Source organism: Pelodiscus sinensis, chromosome 7 (genome assembly GCF_052426305.1).
Source record: "Pelodiscus sinensis isolate ZL-2025 chromosome 7, ASM5242630v1, whole genome shotgun sequence".
Taxonomy (NCBI): Eukaryota; Metazoa; Chordata; order Testudines; family Trionychidae; genus Pelodiscus; species Pelodiscus sinensis.
Window position 1 is genome coordinate 10,086,964 of NC_143058.1, and position 23,028 is coordinate 10,109,991.

The window sequence follows — 23,028 nt, forward strand, 5'->3', positions numbered from 1 at the left end:
AGAACAGCTCCACAGGACACCTGACTGCAGGGCAGCTGCAGCGGTACAGGTCTATAGTGTAAACGTAGCCTCTGACTATAAAGTTGCTGTAAATAATGAGGCATTTATCCCCTTGTGCCAAGGGTCAAATCAGAGTGTGCTTTCTAAAAAAGAAAAATAAATGCAGTGGAGCTAAGTGAATTTCAAATAAGGAGATTTTTCCTGAGACTGGTCTTAAAACAAGTAGGAAATGATCTGGGAGGCTGGGGTCACATTTGCCTTGGAGAGATACACCAGTTCTCTTAATCATCAGGCGAGGCTTCCCTGAGAGAAGCAGAATCATAAAGAGTCTACCCTGCAATACCTCAGCTTCCACTGACTTCAGTTGAGAGCAGCTCTCTGGAGATAAGAGGGCATGTCTACACTAGGAAATTATTTCAAAATAACTTATTTCAAAATAATAGCTCCCGAAATAACTACTTCAAAATAAGCTTATTCCCCCAGGAAAGCAGGAGTACAGATTTCGAAATAACCGGCCCGTTATTGGTACTGTAGACACTCCGCTTATGATTTTTAAATAAGGGGGGGGCATTATTTCAAAATAACTCCCTAGTGTAAATCAGGGCTTAGAGGCTCCTAGGTCAGGTCCCAAAGTAAAGAGATCAGGGAGAAAAAAAATTCAATGATGTTCAAAAAAAGGAAGGGATCCAGAGGGTCATTTGGTGGGAGAGCCAGAGGGCTGGCTGCAGGATATGAAGATCAATAATACCCAAACGTGTAGTACTAAGTGAAGGGCAGATCTGGGGCTGGAGTAAGCAGGAAGGTGAAGAAAAGGGGCATAGGAAGATGAGGTAGATTTTGAGGTGAGAAAAATATTGAGGGATTTCATGTGCTGTGTTTCCACACGCAAAGGACAACCACATCCATTTGATTTAGACGAACAGCAAAGCAAGGAAAGTCTCTATGGGAAAGAGAAAGAGAGAGACACAGTGTGTGTCTCCTGTGTAATATGCCTGGCAAAAAAGGCAGCTGCCCCTCGGAACAGAAAGGCAGAGAACAAAGAAAACACGGTTGCATTGTTTTGGGTGGCTGTGGAGTCCGTACTATGGAGGACTGAGAATGTTGAGGGGAGTTTTGAGCTGGGAATTCTCTGTGGACAGGGGGATGAAAGATGGGAGAAGGGTGGTGGTCTGACTGGTTGACATACCCCTAAGTTACACCCATTACTCGTTTCTCCTTCCCACTAGTTTGCTGTTACAAACCGGCTGAAAAACCGCTCCAAACAGATCCCCAGGAGAGAGCACTGGCTGGACTGGGCATCCGAAAAATACTCAGTAAGTGACGACGTACATCGGGGGTGGCCAAGCTGTGCCTCTGGGGGCACACGGAGCTTTTCGCGGCTCCTGGCATAGGGGCCAACTCGGGGCTGCAGCTACAGGCACTGACTTTCCAAAGTGCCAGGCAGGGTGCTCACTGCTCAACCCTCAGTTCTACCCCAGGCTCTGCCCCACTCCACCCCTTCCCCGAGCCTGCCATGGCCTCGCTCTTCCCCCCTCCCAGAGACTCCTGCAGGCCATGAAACAGATGATTGAGATGGGTAGAAGCACAGGAGCTGAACCAGGGTGCAGGGGGTGCTGCTGCGCCCCCAGACGTGAAGTGGTTTCCATCATATACAGAGTGTACACTTTGCTTCAATGGCTCTAGCACCCGCACTATACAGCTTGTTCCGGCGCCCCTAAGCAGGAGGTGCGGTGACGGAGGGAGAGGTGCCGGTCAGCGGGGCTGCCAGCAGGCAGGCAGCACTGCGGCCAGGAAAGCAGTGGAGGTGCTGGTCAGGGACAGCTGACATATTACGGAGTCCTTAGCCATGTACAGTGGTAAATTCAGGTAAATCCACCACCCCTGCCTTACCTGGAAGTGGCTGAGTATCCGGTTCTGTAATCCTTAATTAATTCAGTGACCTGGCTCGGGCTGTGTGGTGTCTCGGGTTCCTCGGCTGTAACAGGGACACCTTGTGTCAAGCTGCGTGCCGGTGAGTGAGCAATCACCAGCACAGCAGAGTTTCCCCTTACACAAATATTCACAAGTCTCTGTCCATTAGCGAACGTCAAGCGGTAAAACACAGGCAGTGCTAAAAAATCCATGACCAGCATGATGCAGGGTCTTCAAGGCTTCTGTATGTAAATACGTATATATCTGATTGTCTCTCCTGCCAGCCTCTCTTTAGTACTTGCCCTCCTGATCTCAGATGCCTTAGGAGCAGGACAGGGTCTACCTCTGTGCATGTGCAATGGGATTTTGATTCTGATTAGGAACCTGGTGAGGGGTTTTCAACCCAGGATAGCTGGTCGAAAAGGGAGCCTCGTGGCTCGTCAGCACTGCTAACCAGGCCAGTGACTCTCCAGATGGTGGTGCCATGTACAGGGGGGCCAACAGCTTCCACGGGTCCCCAGGCAAGGTGTGGAGAGGGGGCTGGATTCGCACCCCCAGAAGGGATGGGGCCTTAGGTGTGGGGTGGTTGGCAGCGGAAACCCTCAGGGCCTCCTGGACCATGGTGCTGACCCCTTCTCCTCCATCCCTCAGAACTGCACAAAGGGGTGCTCTGGTGGTGATTTAAAGGGCCAAGGACTCCAGATGCTGCCACTGCCACAGTAGCTGTGCCAGTGTCTGGGAACCCTCGGCCTCTTTGAATTGCTGGGCACCAGGGAAATTGCCCCCCTTCTCCCTCCGCTGACGGTGAGACTGGTCATGCACAGCAGGGCTGGCAGGCTCCCTGCCAGCCTCTGCACCGTGTGGCTCCCAGGAAGCAGCTGTTATATCCCTCCTCTAGCATAGGGGAAGCTATGGAGCTCTGCACACTTCCCCTACCCCAAGTGTCACCCTCGCCACTCCTATTGGCTGGGAACCATGGCCAATGGGAACTGCAGAGGAGGCGCCGGTGGAGGAAGCAGTGCACAGACCTTCTTGGCCACCCTTCCATGTAGGAGCCAGCGAGGGAATGGTGTCAGGAACTGCTTGAAGTAAGCACTGACTGGAACCTGTCTCGTGAGCTGCCCCTGCATCTTAGCCCCGCCCCAGCCTTGCTCTCTCTCCACCCTCTGAACCCTGTGGTCCCAGTCCAGAGCACTCTTCTGCACCCCAAATCCCTCATCCGCAGCCCCACTCCAGAATCCGCACCCTCAGCTGAACCCCACACATCAGCTCTCTTAGCCAGCCCAATGAAAGTGTGTGAGGGTGGGGACAGCAATCGGGGGGGGGGGAAGGGGAGACGTGAGTGAGGGCAGGACCTCAAAAAGTGTGGGGCAAAGAGTGGAGCTTGGAGGAGGGGTAGAGCTGTCGTGGGGCAAGGGTGTTCAGTTTTCCGCAAGTAGAATGTGGTCAGCCCTAAACTCTAGGCTCTCTGTATTGCAAATTGTCGGAGTAGCATGTCTGATAAAGCTTTACCACACCCTTACTCGGCGTTAATTAGGGACCGTCATGCACGGGGGACTGAAATTGTTGTTAGTTGTTCCACCTCCATTTTGTCTTTCCACCTGTTTCCTCTTCACAGAAGCAACTGATCAATGAGATTAAAATGGTGACACGAGTTCTCTTCCTGTTCATCCCGCTGCCAATGTTCTGGGCCCTCTTCGACCAGCAGGTAGAGTATAACAAAGTACAGACATTGTGTTGGAGCCGGTTCTGATCTTGGTCACGCCAGTGTAAAGCTACAGTAACTCCATGCAAATCACAGCGCACTGAGGGCTTTGGCAGTCTCATCTCCCCAACAGATATCTGCTTGGCTTCATGAGGCAGCAGCTGCCATTCAGGGTCATCTGGCCTTCAATCTCCAGCATGGTTTCTAGGATAGGGTGGGTGCCAGATGCGGGTGGAAAGAAGGTGCCGGGCCTAAAACAGAAGAAAAAGGGGGTGGAGGGAGAAGGGAAGCAGAGATGGGAGAAACAAGCAAAAAAGATACTGGGAGAATGAGTGAAGGAAGAGGAAGAGAAGTAAGGCCCTTCCAGCTTTCACTTTTTCCTCTGTTTCCTTATTCTCCCATCCCGCAGAGCACACCAGGGTACTTACAATGGCCTCTTTTGTCCTTAGGGATCTAGATGGACTCTGCAAGCCACTAGAATGAATGCAGACTTCGTAAGTACTTAAGATGATTAAGGATAGTAAAACTGGTCATAACCTTGACTTTTTGTAGTTAATTGTTCACAACAGTTAAGCCAGCGGCTTTGCAACCTCGTAAGAGTCACACTTTGAGGGAATGTCTACACTAGCTCATTAATTCGAGCTAATGAGGCGACCAGAGTTGCAAATGAAGCCTGGGATTCAAATATCCCGGGCTTTATTTGTATGGTCCCGTCCGGTCGTCATTTTGAAATTTCACTAGCCCGAACTCACTGCCGCGCGGAGTAACAGTTAATTCAAACTAAGTCCTTATGACTAAGGACTTAGTTTGAATTAACTGTTACTCCTCATTCCATAAGGAGTAACAGTTAATTCGAACTAAGGACTTAGTTCGAATTAACGTTTCACTGCCACGTGTAGCCGCGCAGCAGTGAGTTCGGGCGAGTGAAATTTCAACATGGCGACCGGATGGGAACATACAAATAAAGCCCGGGATATTTAAATCCTGGGCTTCATGCAACTCCGGTCGCCTCATTTGCCTACCTAGCTCGAATTAATGAGCTAGTGTAGACATACCCTTATAGATTAGGGGAAAAAAAGCTGTAGGTGTACAGATCAGGATTCATGATGCTCATGAACATATGGAAAGAAGTGATGCCTAGTGGACTAAGCCCAGCTCTGGGAGCTGGGACTACCTGAGTTCTAGCTCTGTGACCATGAGCAAGTCACTGACTTCTCTCCCTCAGGTGTAAAACATGGGGCTGTCATGAGGATAAGTTAGTTCATATCCAGAAAGTCCTATGAAGACATGACTTGCAAATGGAAGAGTGTGCAGCCAGGTATAAATGCATGTCAACCGTCTGGGTCAGGATTTTATCGACAGGCCCCCATTGACAGATGTCCGTGCTGTGCTTAATTTGTAAGGCTAGAGGTGCCGGGGTCACACCATTTTTACTTTTGTAATTGATGGAGCAAGCCCAGAGGGCTTATGAACTGCTAAACCTCGAGGTGCTGGGACTTATCCTAAGCAAGATGGCACAAATTAAGCCATGCACGTGTCTCAATAGGCCATCCAGATCTTAGAGGCAGACACACATATCAGTACTAGGGCTTGCAAATGCCTGTTTCCTTGGTGGATGTTTCGTTTAAACTCCAAAGTGTGAGCCTTTCGAACACTGGGCCCATGGCAATTGTCACTAGTTAGGGTAATTAATCCAAGTGAAGCATGAAAAGATTTCAACATGGTATTTTAGTCCTCCCTCCCAGAAAGGAAAGTCAACGAAAGTTCACGCGGCCCTTGCGACTGGTAACTAGGAACATTGTAGTATGTGTTTCTGTAAGCGTGTGTTTAATGATACATTAATGAACCAGATAAGAATCAACAGTGATTACTAAACATTCTCTGGTTGAAAACAAAACGGTTCAGCACTTTTTGTCCCAACAGTTCCTATGGATTTTTGGATTGTATATCAATCTGTCCCACTTCCTCTGTGCACCTCAAGGGGAAACTGCCTTTGTAAGGCTTTCTTAGCATTACTCTGTGTAATAACTCCCTTGGTCCCCCAGTCAAGCATTCTCCTTCAGTAAGGAGAGAGCACTAATAAGAGAAAGGAAAGTCATATCTATTCCTGTGTGAGTTGAAATACGTGCCGGCTCTTATTTTTTAATGACAGATTAGCACACCGTCTACAAACTGATGGGAGGAGGGGGCATTTCCCTGCTACAGGATAGTTAGCTTTGTAACTGTGTGCACAGCAATTTTAACTCTCCCAGAGTCTGCTGTCTGCCATTTTGGTTCATTCCATTATGGATGATGGGGGGAAGCTCAACATTTGAATCTCAATCTGGATTCCAAAATGTCCATTCTTCCTTCCCTACCAAGTTTAGAACTATAGGGGCATTAGCTTCCACCGTTATCAAACAGCTTCTAGGGATTGGCTCTCACACAGTTGCCTGCCATCCAGGGCTTCATGTCCCTTCTGTAAAGGGATTCAGTTCAAACCACTTCCTGAGAAGAGAAATATCAGGGAGAACAGAGCATCCAGCGTTCAAGCAAAAAGAGAAAGCACTCAAAGCCAGTTCAGCTACCCAGGGCTGCGTTATGGGCTGTTGGCTTAGTTGCTCTCGATAAACATGGTGTTGTGTTGTGTTTACTAATCAGTTTGAATGTCTGTATATTTCAGGGAGGTGTAGTCTTTCAGCCAGACCAAATGCAGGTAAAAGAAGCATGGTCCTTGTAAATGTCCTGTCTTTTTTATTCATATTTCACTCAGGCTACGTCTATGCTGCAGCGCTATTTCAGCATACCAGGGGTGTCCCGAAATAGCTATTCCACATCTTTTAAATGCACCCGTTATTTCTAAATATAACGGGCTTGCTATTCTGACGTCCCTGCAAACCTCATTCCACAAGGAGGAAGGGACGTTTCGGAATAGTGATTTATTTCAAAAGAAGTGCTGTGTAGACAGCACTAAATTTTGAATAAGCTATTTTGAAATTGACTCAAAATAAGCTACACAATGCATAGCTCAAAGTATGTAGCTTATTTCGAGCTATGGGTGCAGTGTAGATGCACCCACACGGTCAAGTCCTGCTCTCACTAAAAGACAATGCAACATTCCTATTGACTTTAGTGGTGCAGGATCAACTCCGTAATTTGCTATGAATTTGGTGAAACTTAGTTCTCTGGCCTTCAATCTCCCCCTAGCTCTGTGGGGGGATTTCCTGCCCTGTCAGGTGAATTTTGCTGAGTAATGGTGAGTTCCTGTGAAACAAGGCACTTCAGCGGGAATTCATAGAGTCACAGGAATGTCGGGCTGGAAGGGGCCTCAAGAGGTCATCAAGTCCAGCCTCCTGCTCTGAGGCAAGACCAAATGATTGTGCTGCAGCCGTGTTATGCTGGCATAATGTGGGTGAGCACAGAAGGCTTTTCTCTCTTCGCTGCCTCATCATAATGGTTCCTCAGGGGCTTTGCAGCCAAGGTCCTATTGGGTCCCTGAGCTGCTCCAACAAGCACTGATGGTGGGACTAGCCCCCAACAATCCCCACCTAAAAAAAGGCACAAGCCACATCTCCTTTCCCCTGATCCCTTGGCTGCACTCAGCATCTCTGCAGCAGCCATACATTCTCACTCCTCCCTGCCAGAAAGGGGAAGTTTTAAGCCGATTACAGTACTTGTGGGCTCTCTAGGAGTGACTGAGCTACTTCAAAGAAATTCCAAGTCCTCTCTCTTTCCAGAAGAGCAGCTGCTCCTAGGAGACTTCTGAGCAGATGGGAAGCAGGCTGTGTTGGAAATTTCACAAAGTCTCTCTCTTCTTGAGGTTTTTTAGCCTAATATTGAAAAGCCAAAATTTTTGCAGCATTGCTGATTAAGCAGCTGAATGTTGAGGGCGATTCCCTAAACAGAGCTCTGAACCTTTGGAAATCCCCCCCATCTCTGTGATCAGCATGTTTCCTTGCGCACATAAAAATGTTCTGCCTCAGCTTCCCCATCTGGAACGCTGGGCTCATCTCCTGGGGTGTTGTAAGGATGAATATATTCATGTCTGTGTGAACCTTAAATCGATCAAGCTATTGAAGTGCAAAGTACAATTACATTGCTGAGGGGGGTTTTGAGTGATGGGGGCTTGTGTCATTCCTATAATGGCATCAGTTCAGTGTTATGGGTTTAATTACTGTAAGTCACTTTGTATTGCCTAATCTCGCCCATTCGTTGGTGTTGCAGTTCTTGAACCCACTCCTGATTTTGATCTTCATCCCCATTTTCGATTTTGTCGTCTACCCCCTGATCAGAAAGTGCAGATTTAACTTCACGTGAGTATTGGGGGCAGTGCACACAGCCAGCTTTGTATTCCTTCGCAGCTTTTTTTACCCCCTGAAAAATAAATGTATCTGAGCAGATGAGATATATGAGCTTCCATTCATTGCGTACCTATTCTTGCTTCTAACTTAGCCTCTGTCCTGGAGCATTTGGCAGCTAATCCAGGGACGTTAGAGAGGGAAAAGACCATTTAAGTTGGCTCTTCCTGCTCCGTACTAGGGATGGTTCCTTACTGAGGGTGCAGATTGCTCCCAACTGAGCTTTGTCTAGTCCAGTGTAAATGTCTCATGTAATGGGGATTCCCTGAGTCTTGGCAGAGTGTCTCAGGTGCTGGCAGAACTCACTGACAGTGAATTTTCCCTGGCAGTCAGTCTCATCTCTCCCTTTCTTCATTTCATCCCAGATCTCCTCGTTGCAACCTCTTGCCCAACTCTGCACAATCACCCTCCTGTTTTAGGGCCTGATGGAGACTTTCCCCACTTCGGCCCTTCCAGGGAGGAAGGGAGCTAACCTCATTGGCAGTCCGTGTGTTCAGGACTCTTCCACAAACTTCGGTGGCCCTTGGATCCGGCCCTGAGTGAGCAAGCAGCTTGTGTGGCAACGTACAGAGAGGGCTAGAAGCCGTGCCCACTTGCCAAGCGGTGTCACACCCCCAGATGCACCTCAGAGTGGTAGGAAGCATTTTGCCTTCCTGAGACACGATGTCCTCTGGCGTGCACCTTGGAGCAGCGCTCCTCTGCCCAGCCTCAAAGGGCCTTACCCTGGAAGCCACATTATAACAGGTTCTTCAGCCACTCTATCCCCGAGTCCTTAATTGACATGCGGATTAAATGTCATGCCACAAACAGAGGGTAGAAAGGCCCATGCTCCGGACCCTGCTCCATCTTAGTGTCCTATTGTCGCTAACAAGAATCCTATTAAATCAGAGTGAAACTCACTTTCCCTTCCCAAGACATGGGTCTTGACAAACCAATACCTTGTCTTGCACTAACATCTGCTAGTACCTGCCCTGCATTGTGCAGGGTCCCAAAAGGATTCCACCAGGCTGCAGAGGTCTGCATTGCTAGAGCCTAACGCAGGATCAGGACCAAAATGGGTTAATCTTTTACAATAGCATAAAGAGTCAGCAAGTGTTTTTTGTTATCCAGATTCACTTACCTGAGAGACAGGCTCCAACTTGAGAATTTGACTCCATCACTGGAATTCCAACAGCCCAACATTCTAGGACCCTGTGCGTTATTTGGATATAGAGCCACATTTGGATATTGAAAAGGCTAAGCGTCCAGAGTTGGCTTGGTTTGAGACTTGCACCAATTTAAATATTCAGCCTGGACCTGACTTCAGATCTCACTTTAACTGGTCACGTCAGCAGAACTTCTGTGACGCTGGGGAAGTTACTTTCAGTTTACACAAAGTATAGCAAGCCAGGTCTGAATCAGATTCTAAATGTGTTTGCATGAGCAATAACAGCACAGATGATGCAAATGGTTGGAAGTTTTGATGAGGCAAACTATATTTTTGTTCTTGAAGTCTGCAGCTAAAGAGCCTGCTACATTTTTCTCTTTCCTCAAAAGGACTTGAAGATAGATCATTTGTGGCGCTTCTTCCAACATTACAAGTTAACATAATGCCAAAATCTATTCCCACTAGAAGAGCTAGGAACTAAATAATATGAAACCTGCAAGCAAAGAGGTTTTTTATGGCATATCAATTTTAATTGGCTTCAGTGCTGGCCTTGTACTGTATATTAGAATAGTTTGAAATAACATGATTGCCAATTTCAATAGCACATCATCCACAATGCCACCTGTTTCGACAGTTTAATACACGACTTTGGAATATCTTTAACTAGGAGGGATGGTATTACACATTTTACATTACATTTTTATTAATGAAATCTCTTCCATTCTCTCTGCAGGCCTATTAAAAAAATGTCAGCAGGTATGCTCCTTGCAGCTCTGGCATTTGCAGCAGCAGCCGTTGTAGAAGTCAAAGTAAATGTAAGTATGAAGCAGTTGCACATGCGAAGATACCCACAAATCCACATAGATACATAGCTTCTGTAGGCCTATTTTATTAATGTCCATTGGAGAATACTCTTCGCAACGCATTATACAGCTTGATTTCCTTCATTAACATATGCCCGTGGGCTGTTTGCATTGTTTGGATATGGATTCATATACAAACACTGTAACACTTTTAATAACTTATCACCTTGTCTGTTTCTCCCTCCTTTTAATCTTTGCTATTCTGAAGTACCAATCATCTGTATTGGAGTATAGTATATAGGGCTTTCTATCATCAAAGTGCTTTATAAACATCTAATTAACACTAGTGGCTATTTCCAAATAGATAACATTTCCTATCTTTTGTTGTTTTAACCTACCTGTGTTTAAGTAGAGATGTTTTTGTTCATTTCCTCATGATTACATTCGGTTTAGATTTGTTTGAATGGATAATTCTTTCAATAAAAATGGGTTTGAATGTACTCAGGCTTATTTAGTTACAGTCATCTGTAACTGATAAGGCTGTCCTATTTTCTGTTGGTTTTTCTCCCCCTCCCCAATGGCTGTATGTTTGTCAATTTCTGTATGTTTGTCATACAACTATTAGTTGTTTCTAGGCTGTGTGTGGCTGGTACTTTGCAGACACAGGTTGATCTTTTTTATACAAAATTAATAAGAAATTCTTTTTTAAAAATTTCCACTGAGGTTGATAAAAGACTCAACCCTCGAGATGTTTTTGATCATGGAGTAACCCCTAACTTGTTATGACCCATAGACCTGGACTTTTATTTATTGCTCCTCTCATAAAGCCATTCAAAGCACTTGCTGAAATGAGATTTTGTGGGTTTGTTTTCCCTCCCCATTCTGTACCCCTTGCTTAGACAAAGGCAAAACTCTGTCACTGAAATCAATGAGAGTTCTGTCTGAGCATCAGTCCCAGTGTGTGGTTATTTCCCAATGAGGAATTGCACCCTTGTGTGAAGAACAGACCCCATAGGTGGTTTTGTCATTCACATCTCTGTCAGAGAGATCTGATTTAAACATCGGACCAAAAAATCAGAACCAACCCCGGCCATGACAGCGTTCTTTGCAGTCACCGAAAAGTAGGGTGTGCTAGTTAAAAACAGACTGTGCTGATTTGCTTTAGATCTGCAAATAATGTCTGCCAGATGGAGGTTTCTGAAAAGTGTGTTCTCGCAAATTATTTCCGACTAGCAGACTTACCCGGTGTTGCCCAGGTCCTTAAGGGCTGGTATTACACATTTTACATTACATTTTTATTAATGAAATCTCTTCCATTCACTCTGCAGGCCTATTAAAAAAATGTCAGCAGGTATGCTCCTTACTGGTGCCAGTAAGAGCTCTCTCCCCCTTCCCCTGGTCCCTCCCAGGCTGACAGGGGCTGTCTCCCTTCCCCTAGCCCCTCCTGGGTCGGTGGGGGCTCTCTCTCCCCACTGACCCCTCCCAGGGTAAGGGAGAGGGGGAGGCAGCAAGAGCTGTCTCCTGGGCAGGAAGCCCCACTTACCCTTTTCTGGTGGCAGGCAAAATGGCAGAGCCAGGGCCACTCCCTTGGTGGTGTGGCTGTCCCCAGTGGCCACCCAGTAGGATGGCTTTCCCCTGAGGGCTCTCTGCGCCCCCAGTGGCCACTCTCATGTCATGTCCCTCGAACAGCAGTTCCTCCCTTTGCGCATTATGGAAAACTGTCCTTTTCCCAGGGCTTCCGGTTGGTCTTGCACAACCAAACCCTGACCGTGCTTTAAGTTAGGAGAAGAGGAAGCGCCTGCCAAATTTGGTGGCCTTCGCTCTTACCGTTTAGGAGGAGTTCTTGTACAAACAGTTCCTACCAAGTCAACTTTTCCTAAATTAGGGTTATAATCAACTGTCTCACAGTCCAACTTGTCTCGAGGAGAGGACGGGGAACTGGCAACCTGACACCGTTGTTGTGGCAGAGAGAAGCTATACGTTGGGCGGTATTAAGCAGCTATAATAAAGGACACAACTAAGCACTTACAGAGCATTTTGTTTTCATCAGGAAACTGCAATGCCCCCACTTGAACCAAAAGAAAGTTTAATTCAAGTCCTGAATTTGGCAAATGAGAAAGTTCAAGTGAAAATCCAAGGCCAAGACCTATTTCAGCAGCCCGTGGAGGCCTTTCAGGTAAGAATATATTTTGGCAGTTAGGGTCTGAGGCAAAGTCAGTTGAAACCAAAAAGATTCTTTCCACTGATGTCAAAGGCCTAGAAGAAGCCCTGATACAGTGGCAGTAGGTGAGTAATGGCCCCTCAAATAATGTATGCAGCATATATTAGCCCAAATTTGTATTCTCCTAAATTGCATTCATCGTACATGGACTTCGTAATGCACTGAAAGTTCAGGAGTCATCTCGGCAGGCAGGCCCTGCAGCTCCCACATGAAAGAGGAAGCATTCACACTCCCATATGTTTTTCGAGGCTCTGAAATCTGTTATCTTGCACTCTCTGAGTCAGCCCTGCCTGGAAAAAGAAGCACAGGGCCACCTTCTAGAGACAGAACACTGTGTTATCGGTGGCAAAATTTAAACAGAGATTTTCTGAGTTGCATTGAAGCAGAAGATGAACAGATGGCTAATTGCATTCACCTATAATTAGGAATAAAGGATAATTGTCCTGGGATAAACATGTGCAGAAGGAAAAAAACAACCTCATATTCAGTTTGTCTCTCTCATTGCTTAGATGTAAATAAAATGTCACTTCTGGGATATGGATTTTGGAATTTACATGTATTTACCCAGAAAGAATAAAAGAAAGGAAAGGGAGACAGGTTATTTAAACTTGATCCTGGCAGCTTAGCGCTCTCTCCTTGCAGGATCTCAAGTGCATTGGGCACCGGCTTTGTTAGGTGTTCAGCATGGTAATGCATCAGCCACTGACGACCCATAATTTTCTTTGTAGCTAGAGAGCTTGTTGAGTGGCGCAACAAATCCAGGGGAAGATCTGTCCTGCAGTAGCAGTGAGCAGAGAGAATAAGGTCTGGGCAGTGAATCGCTCTGAACAGGCTACTACCAAGCACATAGGTTAACACAGGCCAGTTACCAAGAAGGCTGAGATGCTTGCTGATAACCTTACTATACCAGCCCCCATCAATCGGCCTCTACAACTTTCCTGGAAGTCGGAATGGGATTGCCGTTCCCCAAGAAGATCTTGATCTCTTCTCTCATGTAGAAAATATGTAACCGCCTGTTTTTCTCTTCGCAGGACCCTGCTGAGTATTCCAAATTAACATTGACTGAAACACAACAAAGCCTTATCTTTGAGCTGCAGTCCTCCCCAGGATTACAGTCCATTTTTAGCCACCCCGTGAAGGAAAAGTCCGTATACAGCTTACTTGTCCACAAGTCAGAGGGAAGCCTAACGACCCATTTAGTAAGTGAAGAGTAAATACAGTGTTAATGCAATGGCTGAGATGATGGGACGAGGTGACGGGTTCATTAATTCACTCGCTCAGATGCAGTTGCAGAGTCTGATTGCTCTCAGATGCTGTTAACTTGACTTCTCAGTGAGCAGCATGAAATCTGCAGAGGGACTAGCAGATTTTATGGCATGTGTGTGGCTGGGCATTGTTTAAACTGGCGAATGCTGCAGCAAGGGAGCACGATGGTGCCTGCTGGGCCACTGACCGGAGAAGATAAGGAAGCCGAGAGTCTGAGCTTCTATACAGCAGTGACGTTAAAAAGAGACTCTTGAGCAGGCACCAAATAAAAACATCAATGGAATGTTAGTAGCCTGGTTATTACAAGTCTTTACTAAACCCACACAGAAGGCCCATTAGTTTTAATTGAACTGAACAAACAATTAAGCTAGTGTCTCTCTGCAGTTTTGGGAATTGATGCAATGGCTTTGGAGCTTAATTTAGGGTCAGATTCTGATCACCGACATAAAGCCAAAGAAACTCTGTTGAACTGAATGGAGTTACTCCAGATTTGACCTTAGGGTAAATGTGATCAGAATCGGGCCTTGTGTAGAAATACACTTCTTCCTAGGAGTCCTCAGTCTTCTCACTCCGGTGTTGCCAGCTCCCATGCATTTGAAAGCAGCGCATTAACCCCCTTCCCCCAAATCACAACAGTGGCTTTAAAAATCCAGATTTGTTTGTAAAACAATCAGTTTGCCTCTGAAGTTAATTCTTATGGTCTTTTGGGGTTGTGGAGCCTTTGAGCTGCATCTGGGTCCCTTTCTCAAGCTTTTCCCCACAAGCATAAAGACTAGAAACTTGCTTTAAGCCCTCCATCCCCAAACCTGCAACTCATATGAGATCTCTTGATTCAAGAAGCTGGGCCTTTATGAAAAGCACCACAAGCAATGTTCCCTCTAATTTTTTTCTATCCATGTGAGGAATAAATTGTGCACTCAGACATGTGCGGATGTGCACCATCAGTAGAAAGACCCACTGCTGGCTTTGGGCACTGTGGATGCTCTGCTAATCAGAGGGGCACATTTGAATCTCTTACAGGGAACACTGGCCACGAGGCTTGTGATAAAATCCCAAGAGTTGGCAGCACACATCTCTTGTCATCGTCTCCCTTAAAAGAATGATGAAGTACTGTGTTGGCTTGCAAGCCTGTGCTCAGAAGAGCTTTGAGAGCAGCTCTGAACAGGACAGGGTTCAGTGCTTCTCAGCATCACGTGTAAATTTTAGGGCCGGCTTGGCTCCTTGGCTGCAAGCCCTACTCTGCCTTGGTCCTGGAGACATCGGGCAGCCATAAAGAGAAACATGGGAGCAGCTAGGCAAAGCTGACTGTTCCTTTGAGCTTATGACCCAGACAGAACTCTGGGGGCAGGGTTTAAAGTCAGAGATCATCATTTCCCCATCCAGTTCAGCTGCCTCCAATACAGGAGGGACAGATGCAAATTTCGCACTTCAGAAGATGTTTATTTTTCTTAAGCTTGGGGTCCACCTTATACTCTCATTCAAGCTGCAGGCACTGGGCCGGCTTTATCACAGGCTAAATTCTGTGATGTCCGCGGAACTGAACTGCTGGCACTGAGAGCAGGACACATCTCAGGCTATGTCTATACTCGCGTCTTCTTGCGCGAGTAATATGCAAATGAGGCTAAGCGTGGAATATCGCCGAGCCTCATTTGCATAACTAATGAGCCGCCATTTTTGGAGAAGAGGTTCTTGCACAAGACGGAGCTGTCTACACTGCCCCTTTTTGCACAAGAAAAACCCTTTTGCGCAATGCCGTTCTTCCTCTCAAGTAATAGGTGTAACGGCATTGCGCAAGAGGCTTTTTCTTGTGCAAGATGGGGCAGTGTAGACAGCTCCGTCTTGCACAAGAACCTCTTCCGCAAAAATGGCAGCTCATTAGTTATGCAAATGAGGCTCGGCGATATTCCACGCTTAGCCTCATTTGCATATTACTCGCGCAAGAAGACGCGAGTGTAGACATAGCCTCAGTGTCCTTACATGCTGCTGGCTTTGCCCATTGTTGACACAGGCCCATAGGGCTTTCCTTGGGAGAGCCAGCCAGGAGAAACTTTCTGTTCTCCCACCTTTGGAGCCCCTCAACTGTATAGATAACAGCATCAGATCAAATTGATTTCTTTAAGTTCTATGAATCCACCACTGAAATAAATGCTGTAATTATTTATTATACACGTGTTTATTCTCCGTTATGACCATTTATTATGTATAGATAATCATACAGCACCAAACAGTGGTTGGCCTTTTATAGACTTGTCAGAAGATAAGGTTCTTGCCCTCAAAAACTCAGTCTAATCTAGCACTAAAATTGTGTGTGTGTTTGGTGGGGGGAGGGGGTGAATGTAAAAGGTTTGTATTTCTTTGAGGTAAACCTGTATTCTGATCACCTTATGCATGGCATAGGCTAGGGATGTTAAAATGCATTTATTTAGATAAACATGTAACCGCTGAAAATTTCATGTGGGGGAAAGCGGCTCCCACAGAGCTGTTTGGCCCGCAGGGGCAGGGAGGGGGGAGAGGGAGAGGCTGCGTGTAACCATGAAGGTTAACTGATGATGGATTAACTGTGTACACGTTAACACTTTCACATCCCTAATACATGCCACATCTTTGGCTGCTGTAAATTGGCATAGCTCTATTGACATCAATGTCCCTGAAACATCAATGGAGCTATGCTGGTTGAGGATCTGTCCATACAGTTTTATTACTGCTTTGAGTAGGGACTGTGTTTTCCCTCTGTCTTTTCCAGCCCTGAGCACACAACTGGCCCCCCTCAAATAAAAAGAGCCAATATGCTTAATCTTAGAGCTGCTGCTTTGATTCTCATCTCCAGGGCATATTTGTGTGCCCTCCTTATGCCCCTTTGGGGGTCCTATCAAGCAGCTGCTTATGGGGATCATAAAATGATGATTAACTGAAGGGTTACAATAACGACTCGAGGGCTGAAGAAAATGCCTTAGTGTGAAAACCTTAAAGAGTTCAACCTTTCACATATCCAAATGAAGATGCAGAGGTGGCTGGATTATGGTGCATAAGCGCCATCACGGGGAGAAAACACTGGGTACTAAAGGGCTCTTTAATCTAGTGGAGAAAGACGTAACAAGAACCAGTGGTGAGAAGTTAAAGCCAGACTAATCTGAATTAAAAAGAAGGCATAGACTTTTCCCAGCGAGGGTGATTAGCCACTGGAAGAAACCGCCCAAGGAAGTGATGGGGTAGCCACCTCTTGGTATCTTCAAATCTAGACTGGATGCCTTTCTGGAAGATAAGCTTGTGTCAAATATAAGTTGTGAGCTCAATACTGGGGTAATCGGGTGAAATTCTATGGCCTGTGCTACCAGGAGGTCAGACTAGGGGTATGTCTAAACTACATCCCTCTGTTGAAAGAGGGATGTAAATTAGGCAAATAGAAAGTGCGAATGAAGTGGGGATTTAAATATCCCACTCTTCATTAGCATAATGGCGTCCGAGCGCTTTTTCGAAAAAGGGTTTTTCAAAACCCTTAAACTGCAGCATGGGCTTAAACTGCAGTGAGGGAGGTTTAGGCTGGACATTAGGAAAAAGTTCCTAACTGTCAGGGTAGTCAAACATTGGAATAAATTGCCCAGGGAGGTTGTGGAATCCCCATCTCTGGAGATATTTAAGAGTAGGTTAGATAAATGTGTATCCGGGATGGTCTAGATAGTATTTGGTCCTGCCATGAAGGCAGAGGACTGGACTCGAAGACCTCTCGAGGTCCCTTCCAGTCCTAGTATTCTGTGATTCTATGATTGAAAAGTGAAAGCGCTGTCTAGAAGTGGTTCTTTCGGGGGGAAAAAACCCTTTTTTGAAAGATCCCGTAGTTGATCTAATAGTCCCTTCTAGCCTTAAAACCTATGAATCCTGTTCCCATTGGAGTCAACAGGAATTTGGTCATTGACTTCAGTAGGGCCAAGATCCCATGCCTAGGGCCTGATTCAAAGCTTCAGTGGACTTTGGATCAAATTCCTAATTCCCCTGATTTCTGCTCCTTCTCCTCCTTTGAAAGGCAGCAATAGTAATTCTTTCTCTGATTTATTTCTAGATTGCAGACATGGCTACAAAACCAGCCAAGGGGCTGTCAGCTGTCAGGTGGGAATTGCTTTTGGGTTGTGTTTTTGGTTCTGTCTAACTGGGTTTGGAGATAATGTAACTTGGATGCCCTCCTCAGCCCGAGTTTGAATCCAATCAATATTCCCAAGTAAAAAGAGTCTTTAGGGGTCAGCTGCTTTGGCTCAGTCCCCAATGAGCCATAAATTCTCATCAAACTTGCCTTGCAGACTCAGGTATTATTAGCAGTTACCACCTAAGAAGTTCAGCATTCAGATGACCCCCTCCCAAAAAAACCCAAACAACCCCCAAACTGCTTTCTTGTTGCTCTGAAGGAGGAGGACACTTTCCTCCACTATTGCACCTGACCTGACAGCACCAGGGAGTGAGTGCTGGGAGGTTGCATGAGCTCACAGGTCCTGTCACTGCTGCTCTGGAAATTGCTCAGCTCATGATGATCATTCACCCCAACCCCTCTGGATCCTGACTCTTCCCTCTTCTGCACCTTGTGCAGTGATTAACCCAAGTGGGCGTCCACAGCTATCAACCCAGAATTCTCCATTCCATGCAGTGGTGGAGTTTGACCTTCCATGTTGCTCAGGTGTAAGGGATTACACAAGGTGTGGGGCAGCAGCAAATCAGGCCCCCAAGAATGGGTTCTGTACTGGCACTGAGGTTAATGGGAGGCTGCCTAGAGTTCCCCTACTCAGCTTTGCCCCCTGGCACACAGTTAACCTGGCTTTTGCCCTTGCTTCAGTGCTCCCTGTGGAGTTCTGCAGACATCACAGTTGAAGGCTTTTCATCTCAGTGGTATTGGCTAGGGCACCCATGCTCGGCTTCCAGCTCCCCAGCTATTGCCTGTCTTGAGGGGGAGACACGCACCTCTCTCCCTTCTGACCGAGGTATTCCTAGGACAGACAAATACCCTGGGACATCTGCTTGCCTTCCCTTCAGAGACAGAGAGCAGTAGCATTGCTATGGATATCAGTCACCACCCGGCTCTTTCTATGTCAACGGACTTCGTTCTTCGGGTGACAGCAGCGCAGAGAAAACCATGAATGAACCCACACTCAGATTAATAAGCTTCATAGAGTTCACCTCAGCTCTCACCTAAGCTCTGCCAAGGACGGTCTTTTCATACCTCGCCTAAGGGGCAGCCTTGTGATTACAAGGTCGTAGGAGCTTCAGATCAGAACAAGCACGCAGTGTTATGAGACCTAGTTGGTCAAGTCTTCCCAGTCCTCCCCTCCATGGGCCTATGGGCCTATCCATGGGCTGGATCAGGAAGAAGGCCCAGGGTTATTTATCCAAAATAAATCCAGTTGGAACAAGTATGTGCATTTCCCCCCACGGGGGTGACCTCCACATGTTGATAACAGAGGAAGTTCATTAACCTCCCCACCTCCATACTGCAGTAGGTACATACAGTGTCACATCAACATCTTCACAACTGCATTTATAATGTTGTGTACTCCAAAAGTGCTGATCCTCATTCAGTAGGGTTTAATTTAGATCCATCAGATTGGTTCAGTACCTTATAGCATATTGAGAATCTGTCACGTGCTGATCTGTCCTGGCTGCAACCTCTTTTCTTCCACTTCCTTCCTCCTGTGTCCACAGCAGGCGCAGTCAGAGCCCAGACCCTTTAAATTACCTGCCCATGACTCTCAGGGCTGCCTGGAAGATGTGGGGTGCAGCATGCTCTGGGCAGTGCTGAGGCTGGCTGCCCCCGCCCCGCCCCTATTGGATGCGGCCCCACACAGTCTACAGACAGAGAGTGTTAGTTGTTGCCTTGTGAGTTAGCTGACTCGAGTAGCACTTTTGAAACAACTCTGTGGGAGTGTCAGTAGAGTTTGAACATCACAGGAAAATATTCTTAACAGAGCTGACCAGGAAGGTTTTTTTAAATTATCATTTTCCTGGAGAAAATTCTAATAAAACACAAATCTTTTCATTTTCATTGAATTTTATCTTCAGTGAAATCCCTCAACATTTTGAAAAAAAATTTGGTTTGAAATAAGGGATAAGGAATCTTTCGGAAAAGGTTTTATTTTCCGCAAGATCAGCGTCTAGACTGGCGCTTTTCTCCGGCAGGGCTCCATGCTGAAAAGAGTGGCAGCCATTTTTATGCTAATGAAGCGCGGGAGATTTAAATCCCCGCTTCATTAGCAATTGCGATACGTCTAATTTACATCCCTTTTCTGAAAAAGGGATGTAGTCTAGACGTAGCCTTTATGTTTTCCCTGCCCCAGTTTTTGGCAACTTGAAAACAGCAAAATTTCAACAAATTAGGCAAACATCTTTGCTTTTACTGAAAATTTTCTCCTGGCCACCTAAAATTGTTCAGTTTTTGGCAGCTGAAATAACATTGATTTTTTGATGAACACTCCTAAATATTATATTGAAATGGACCTTGCTATGGAAAATTCCATGTAGCTGAAAAAGCCATTTTTTGTTTAAACTTTTTTTTTAACCAGCTCTAATGGTTAGGCCTGGTTTGTACTTAATTGTTTTCCATAATAATTATTTCTGTTAGGAGTGTGGGAGAAAACAATCACACTCCAGGCCAATGTTCCCTGTAATCTTTTCCATCGATGGGCAGAATAAATTTTATGTGCACCAAGGCATGTGCGAATGTGCTCCACCTATAGAAAACCCAGCTGTGGGCACTCTGCTAATCAGCTGGGTGGCATTCAAATTTCTCTTGAACAGCTGCACAAGCACATAGCTTACAGGGAACTCTGTTTGTGACTCTCATAGAAATGCAGGCAAAAACACAGCTATCCCATTACACTGGCAAAAACATGGCCAGTATAATGTATTTCTCTCCAAATTGGTATACACTATCCAGACAAATGCACTGCCAGCACGAACCACATGTCTATGTGGAGGGCTTGGCAGTACAGCTGCACTGGTAAACCCTTTCTAGTGCAGATAAGGCCTTGTTTCCTTGGAAGAAGACAAATCTCCTTCCTCTCGAAGCAGACGTGCCTGTCAGTCTATGAAAGTGTCTCAGCAGAGATTGTTTGCAAGTTCCAACACCTGAGTCATAGGGCAGAAAGGGGGTGCGGTAACAAACCACTCTGGGGAAAATAAGGGGTTAAATTGTATGAGAGTGGGAAACAGTCATTGTAGAATGAACAGGTGGGCAATAGCGCAGGCTTAAAAGCATCTGGCAGGCCACAACAATTAAGAGCTAAAGCGCATTAGGAGAGAATGAGTAGCTCATGTAAAATATCTACTGCTGTATTTCTCTGGATTCATATGACACCATAATAAAATATGGCTTCTTTGCAGATTCATTAATGCTTTGGATCAAGATGTCAATGTCACCTTTGACACAGAGCAGATCATCAGTGTGACAAAGAACTACAGTGTTTCACATTACACAACCGTAGAGAGGGGAAAGTAAGATTCCTTAACTGGGCTACATCTAAAGTCCTTTCGGTCTGGTGGGGAGGGGCTTTTCTCGGGCTAACACAAAGGTCCTTTACCCACTATCTCGCCATTTGCTCACTACGTGTGTAAGAACAGAAGCATTGGCCAAGTGGAGAGCAGAACCAGAACCTTGTCCCGTTTGTTTAGATGCAGAGGGAAGTGGTGCGGTTACTCCACAAGGTGTCCAGCAGACCAAGGTCCCTTTGTGAGATCCAGAGTCTGATTCATTCACCATCTGGTCAATGCCAAGACTAGCGCTCTCTCCAGGGTTGTTACTGCTTGGGACAAGATACAGTGAGGGGGCAAATTCTAAAATAATTAGGACTTCCATTACCCGAGTGAAGACATGACAGTTTGACCCCGTATCTTATTTTAGGTATTATCAGGTGCAGGTAAAGTGAAGCTGAGGGGTTGTGCAAACCCCTTGGAATGTGTGAAAAAGACATTGTGTGACTTTCTCCCACTTGCCCCAGATTCTTATTCTGTGTCATCTGGGCAATGTAGGGGGAGCGAATGGGCAAGATGTCTGGAAACAGCGTGTGATTTGATGGAGGTAGGGGAGCTGTAGGGAGAGGAACGGGAAGACGGGAGAGCCCTGCATCATGCCCCAGCCAGAGCAACGATAACAAGCATGATTCTCTGTGGGGTTCAAGCTATAATCAGCACTGAGGTCACGGCACTGTAGCCATTCAGGGTCTACACCAGGTAGTGTTGGAACCTGGGTGGGAGATGCCATGCTGGTATTTCAGCCTGTCTCTGCTGGACTTCAGGCCTGGCAACACTGTCTGAACTAAATATCCTGATATTTTTGGGGTGCCCATCACTCTGGCACCTGTAAGGTTCAAAAAAGTTTGCACAACTTCCCCCTCCTAAGCGCCCCTGCCCAAGAATGTTATTGCTGAAATACGCAAATCTTGTACTTTTGAAAGCAAATGGGCAACTAGATAGGGGAGGAGGAGAGCTCATTTTCTTAAGAGAGCTGAAGACTCACTGGGTCCTTTGGAACTGTCTGGTCCACAAATGTTGGAGGAACGGGACTTAATTTGGAAAAAAATTAACCTAGGAAATAAGGAGATCAGTGCCGGGTGGAAGCAGAAATCATTAAAAAATGCCAGGAATTCAATGTACCATAAGATGAATTTAATCAATATCCATGAAGTGGTCCTAAAAGGAGGGGAACTCAAAGCAACAGGAAAAAGTCTAGCTGCCCAAGGAGATTTATATGACTACAGCTACAGGCTATTCAACCCCCTAGTCCATTTTAGGAGTATATTTAATGGCTGTGTTCTGTACGCTCTGTATATGAAGCTAACTGGTCAATACTGTACTTTCTCCTTGTATCAAGCTACAAAGTAAGATGCAAAACTGGAACTAAGGAATTCTCCCTGGACCTAGGCCTGCTTGACTTCGGAGCATCGTACACCGTCCTTATAAATGAAGTAAGTTACCAGTTGATGTCAACATGCTGTTTCCATTCCACATTCAGCGCCTCTGTGTCAGCGCTCTTACTCTTGCATTGGCAACTATTCCTTTGCCCTGGCAGAAATGGGGGAACAGCCATTTAAAGTCATATAGGTTCAATGGGAGTTTAAGGAAGATGTTTTGGTACCCATCATAAGCTGTCATCTTGTCAGATCTTTACAAAGGGTAAGGTCTGGCTAGCACATAGGATGGAAATCCTCCCAGGAAAACCATGTGATCCATGAATTGCTCTTTGCTATTTCACAAACGATGTTGTTTGCTCTGAGTTAATACTGGACCAGCATGTGCTTAGGAGAATATCATATTTTGGAAGAGCTGTTCTAGTCTTTTCTATTTGTGGTCACTGAAAATACTATCCTATCGGAACCCCCTTGACTGCATCACTTGGCTGAAAGATTCTACCATGTCCCTAGACCTAACCTACCAATTTTTAGGCCATTAGAATGTGTTTTGTGGATTTTAGATAGTGCAAAACTATGAGTAAGGTTGAAAAAAACCTGTCTCTGTCCTTCCAGTCCTCAGCTGGGGTCTAGGCAGTAAATCTGGGCTGTAACCAAGGAAAGCCTTTATACATGGCTGGTTAAGAGTAATGGAAAAGAAGGGTTTCATGAATAAACCAGTCCTGGCAGGGGTTTGAATGCCCTCTGAGATATGCA

The 23,028-nt window shown here is 46.0% G+C and overlaps 1 protein-coding gene across 4 annotated transcripts in view; it reads left to right on the forward strand.

Moving 5' to 3' along the window:
- Positions 1-23,028, forward strand: part of SLC15A2 (solute carrier family 15 member 2) — a 137,461-nt gene that overhangs the window by 106,003 nt on the left and 8,430 nt on the right. For all 4 annotated transcript variants that reach the window (XM_075933107.2, XM_006137688.5, XM_006137687.5 and 1 more), the window contains 11 exons: positions 1,227-1,313; positions 3,530-3,619; positions 4,066-4,110; positions 6,279-6,311; positions 7,820-7,908; positions 9,834-9,915; positions 11,954-12,079; positions 13,156-13,323; positions 17,448-17,494; positions 20,750-20,860; positions 22,236-22,329. In XM_075933107.2, coding sequence (XP_075789222.1) covers positions 1,227-1,313; positions 3,530-3,619; positions 4,066-4,110; positions 6,279-6,311; positions 7,820-7,908; positions 9,834-9,915; positions 11,954-12,079; positions 13,156-13,323; positions 17,448-17,494; positions 20,750-20,860; positions 22,236-22,329 — 972 coding nt within the window. The remainder of the gene's footprint in view (positions 1-1,226; positions 1,314-3,529; positions 3,620-4,065; positions 4,111-6,278; positions 6,312-7,819; positions 7,909-9,833; positions 9,916-11,953; positions 12,080-13,155; positions 13,324-17,447; positions 17,495-20,749; positions 20,861-22,235; positions 22,330-23,028) is intronic.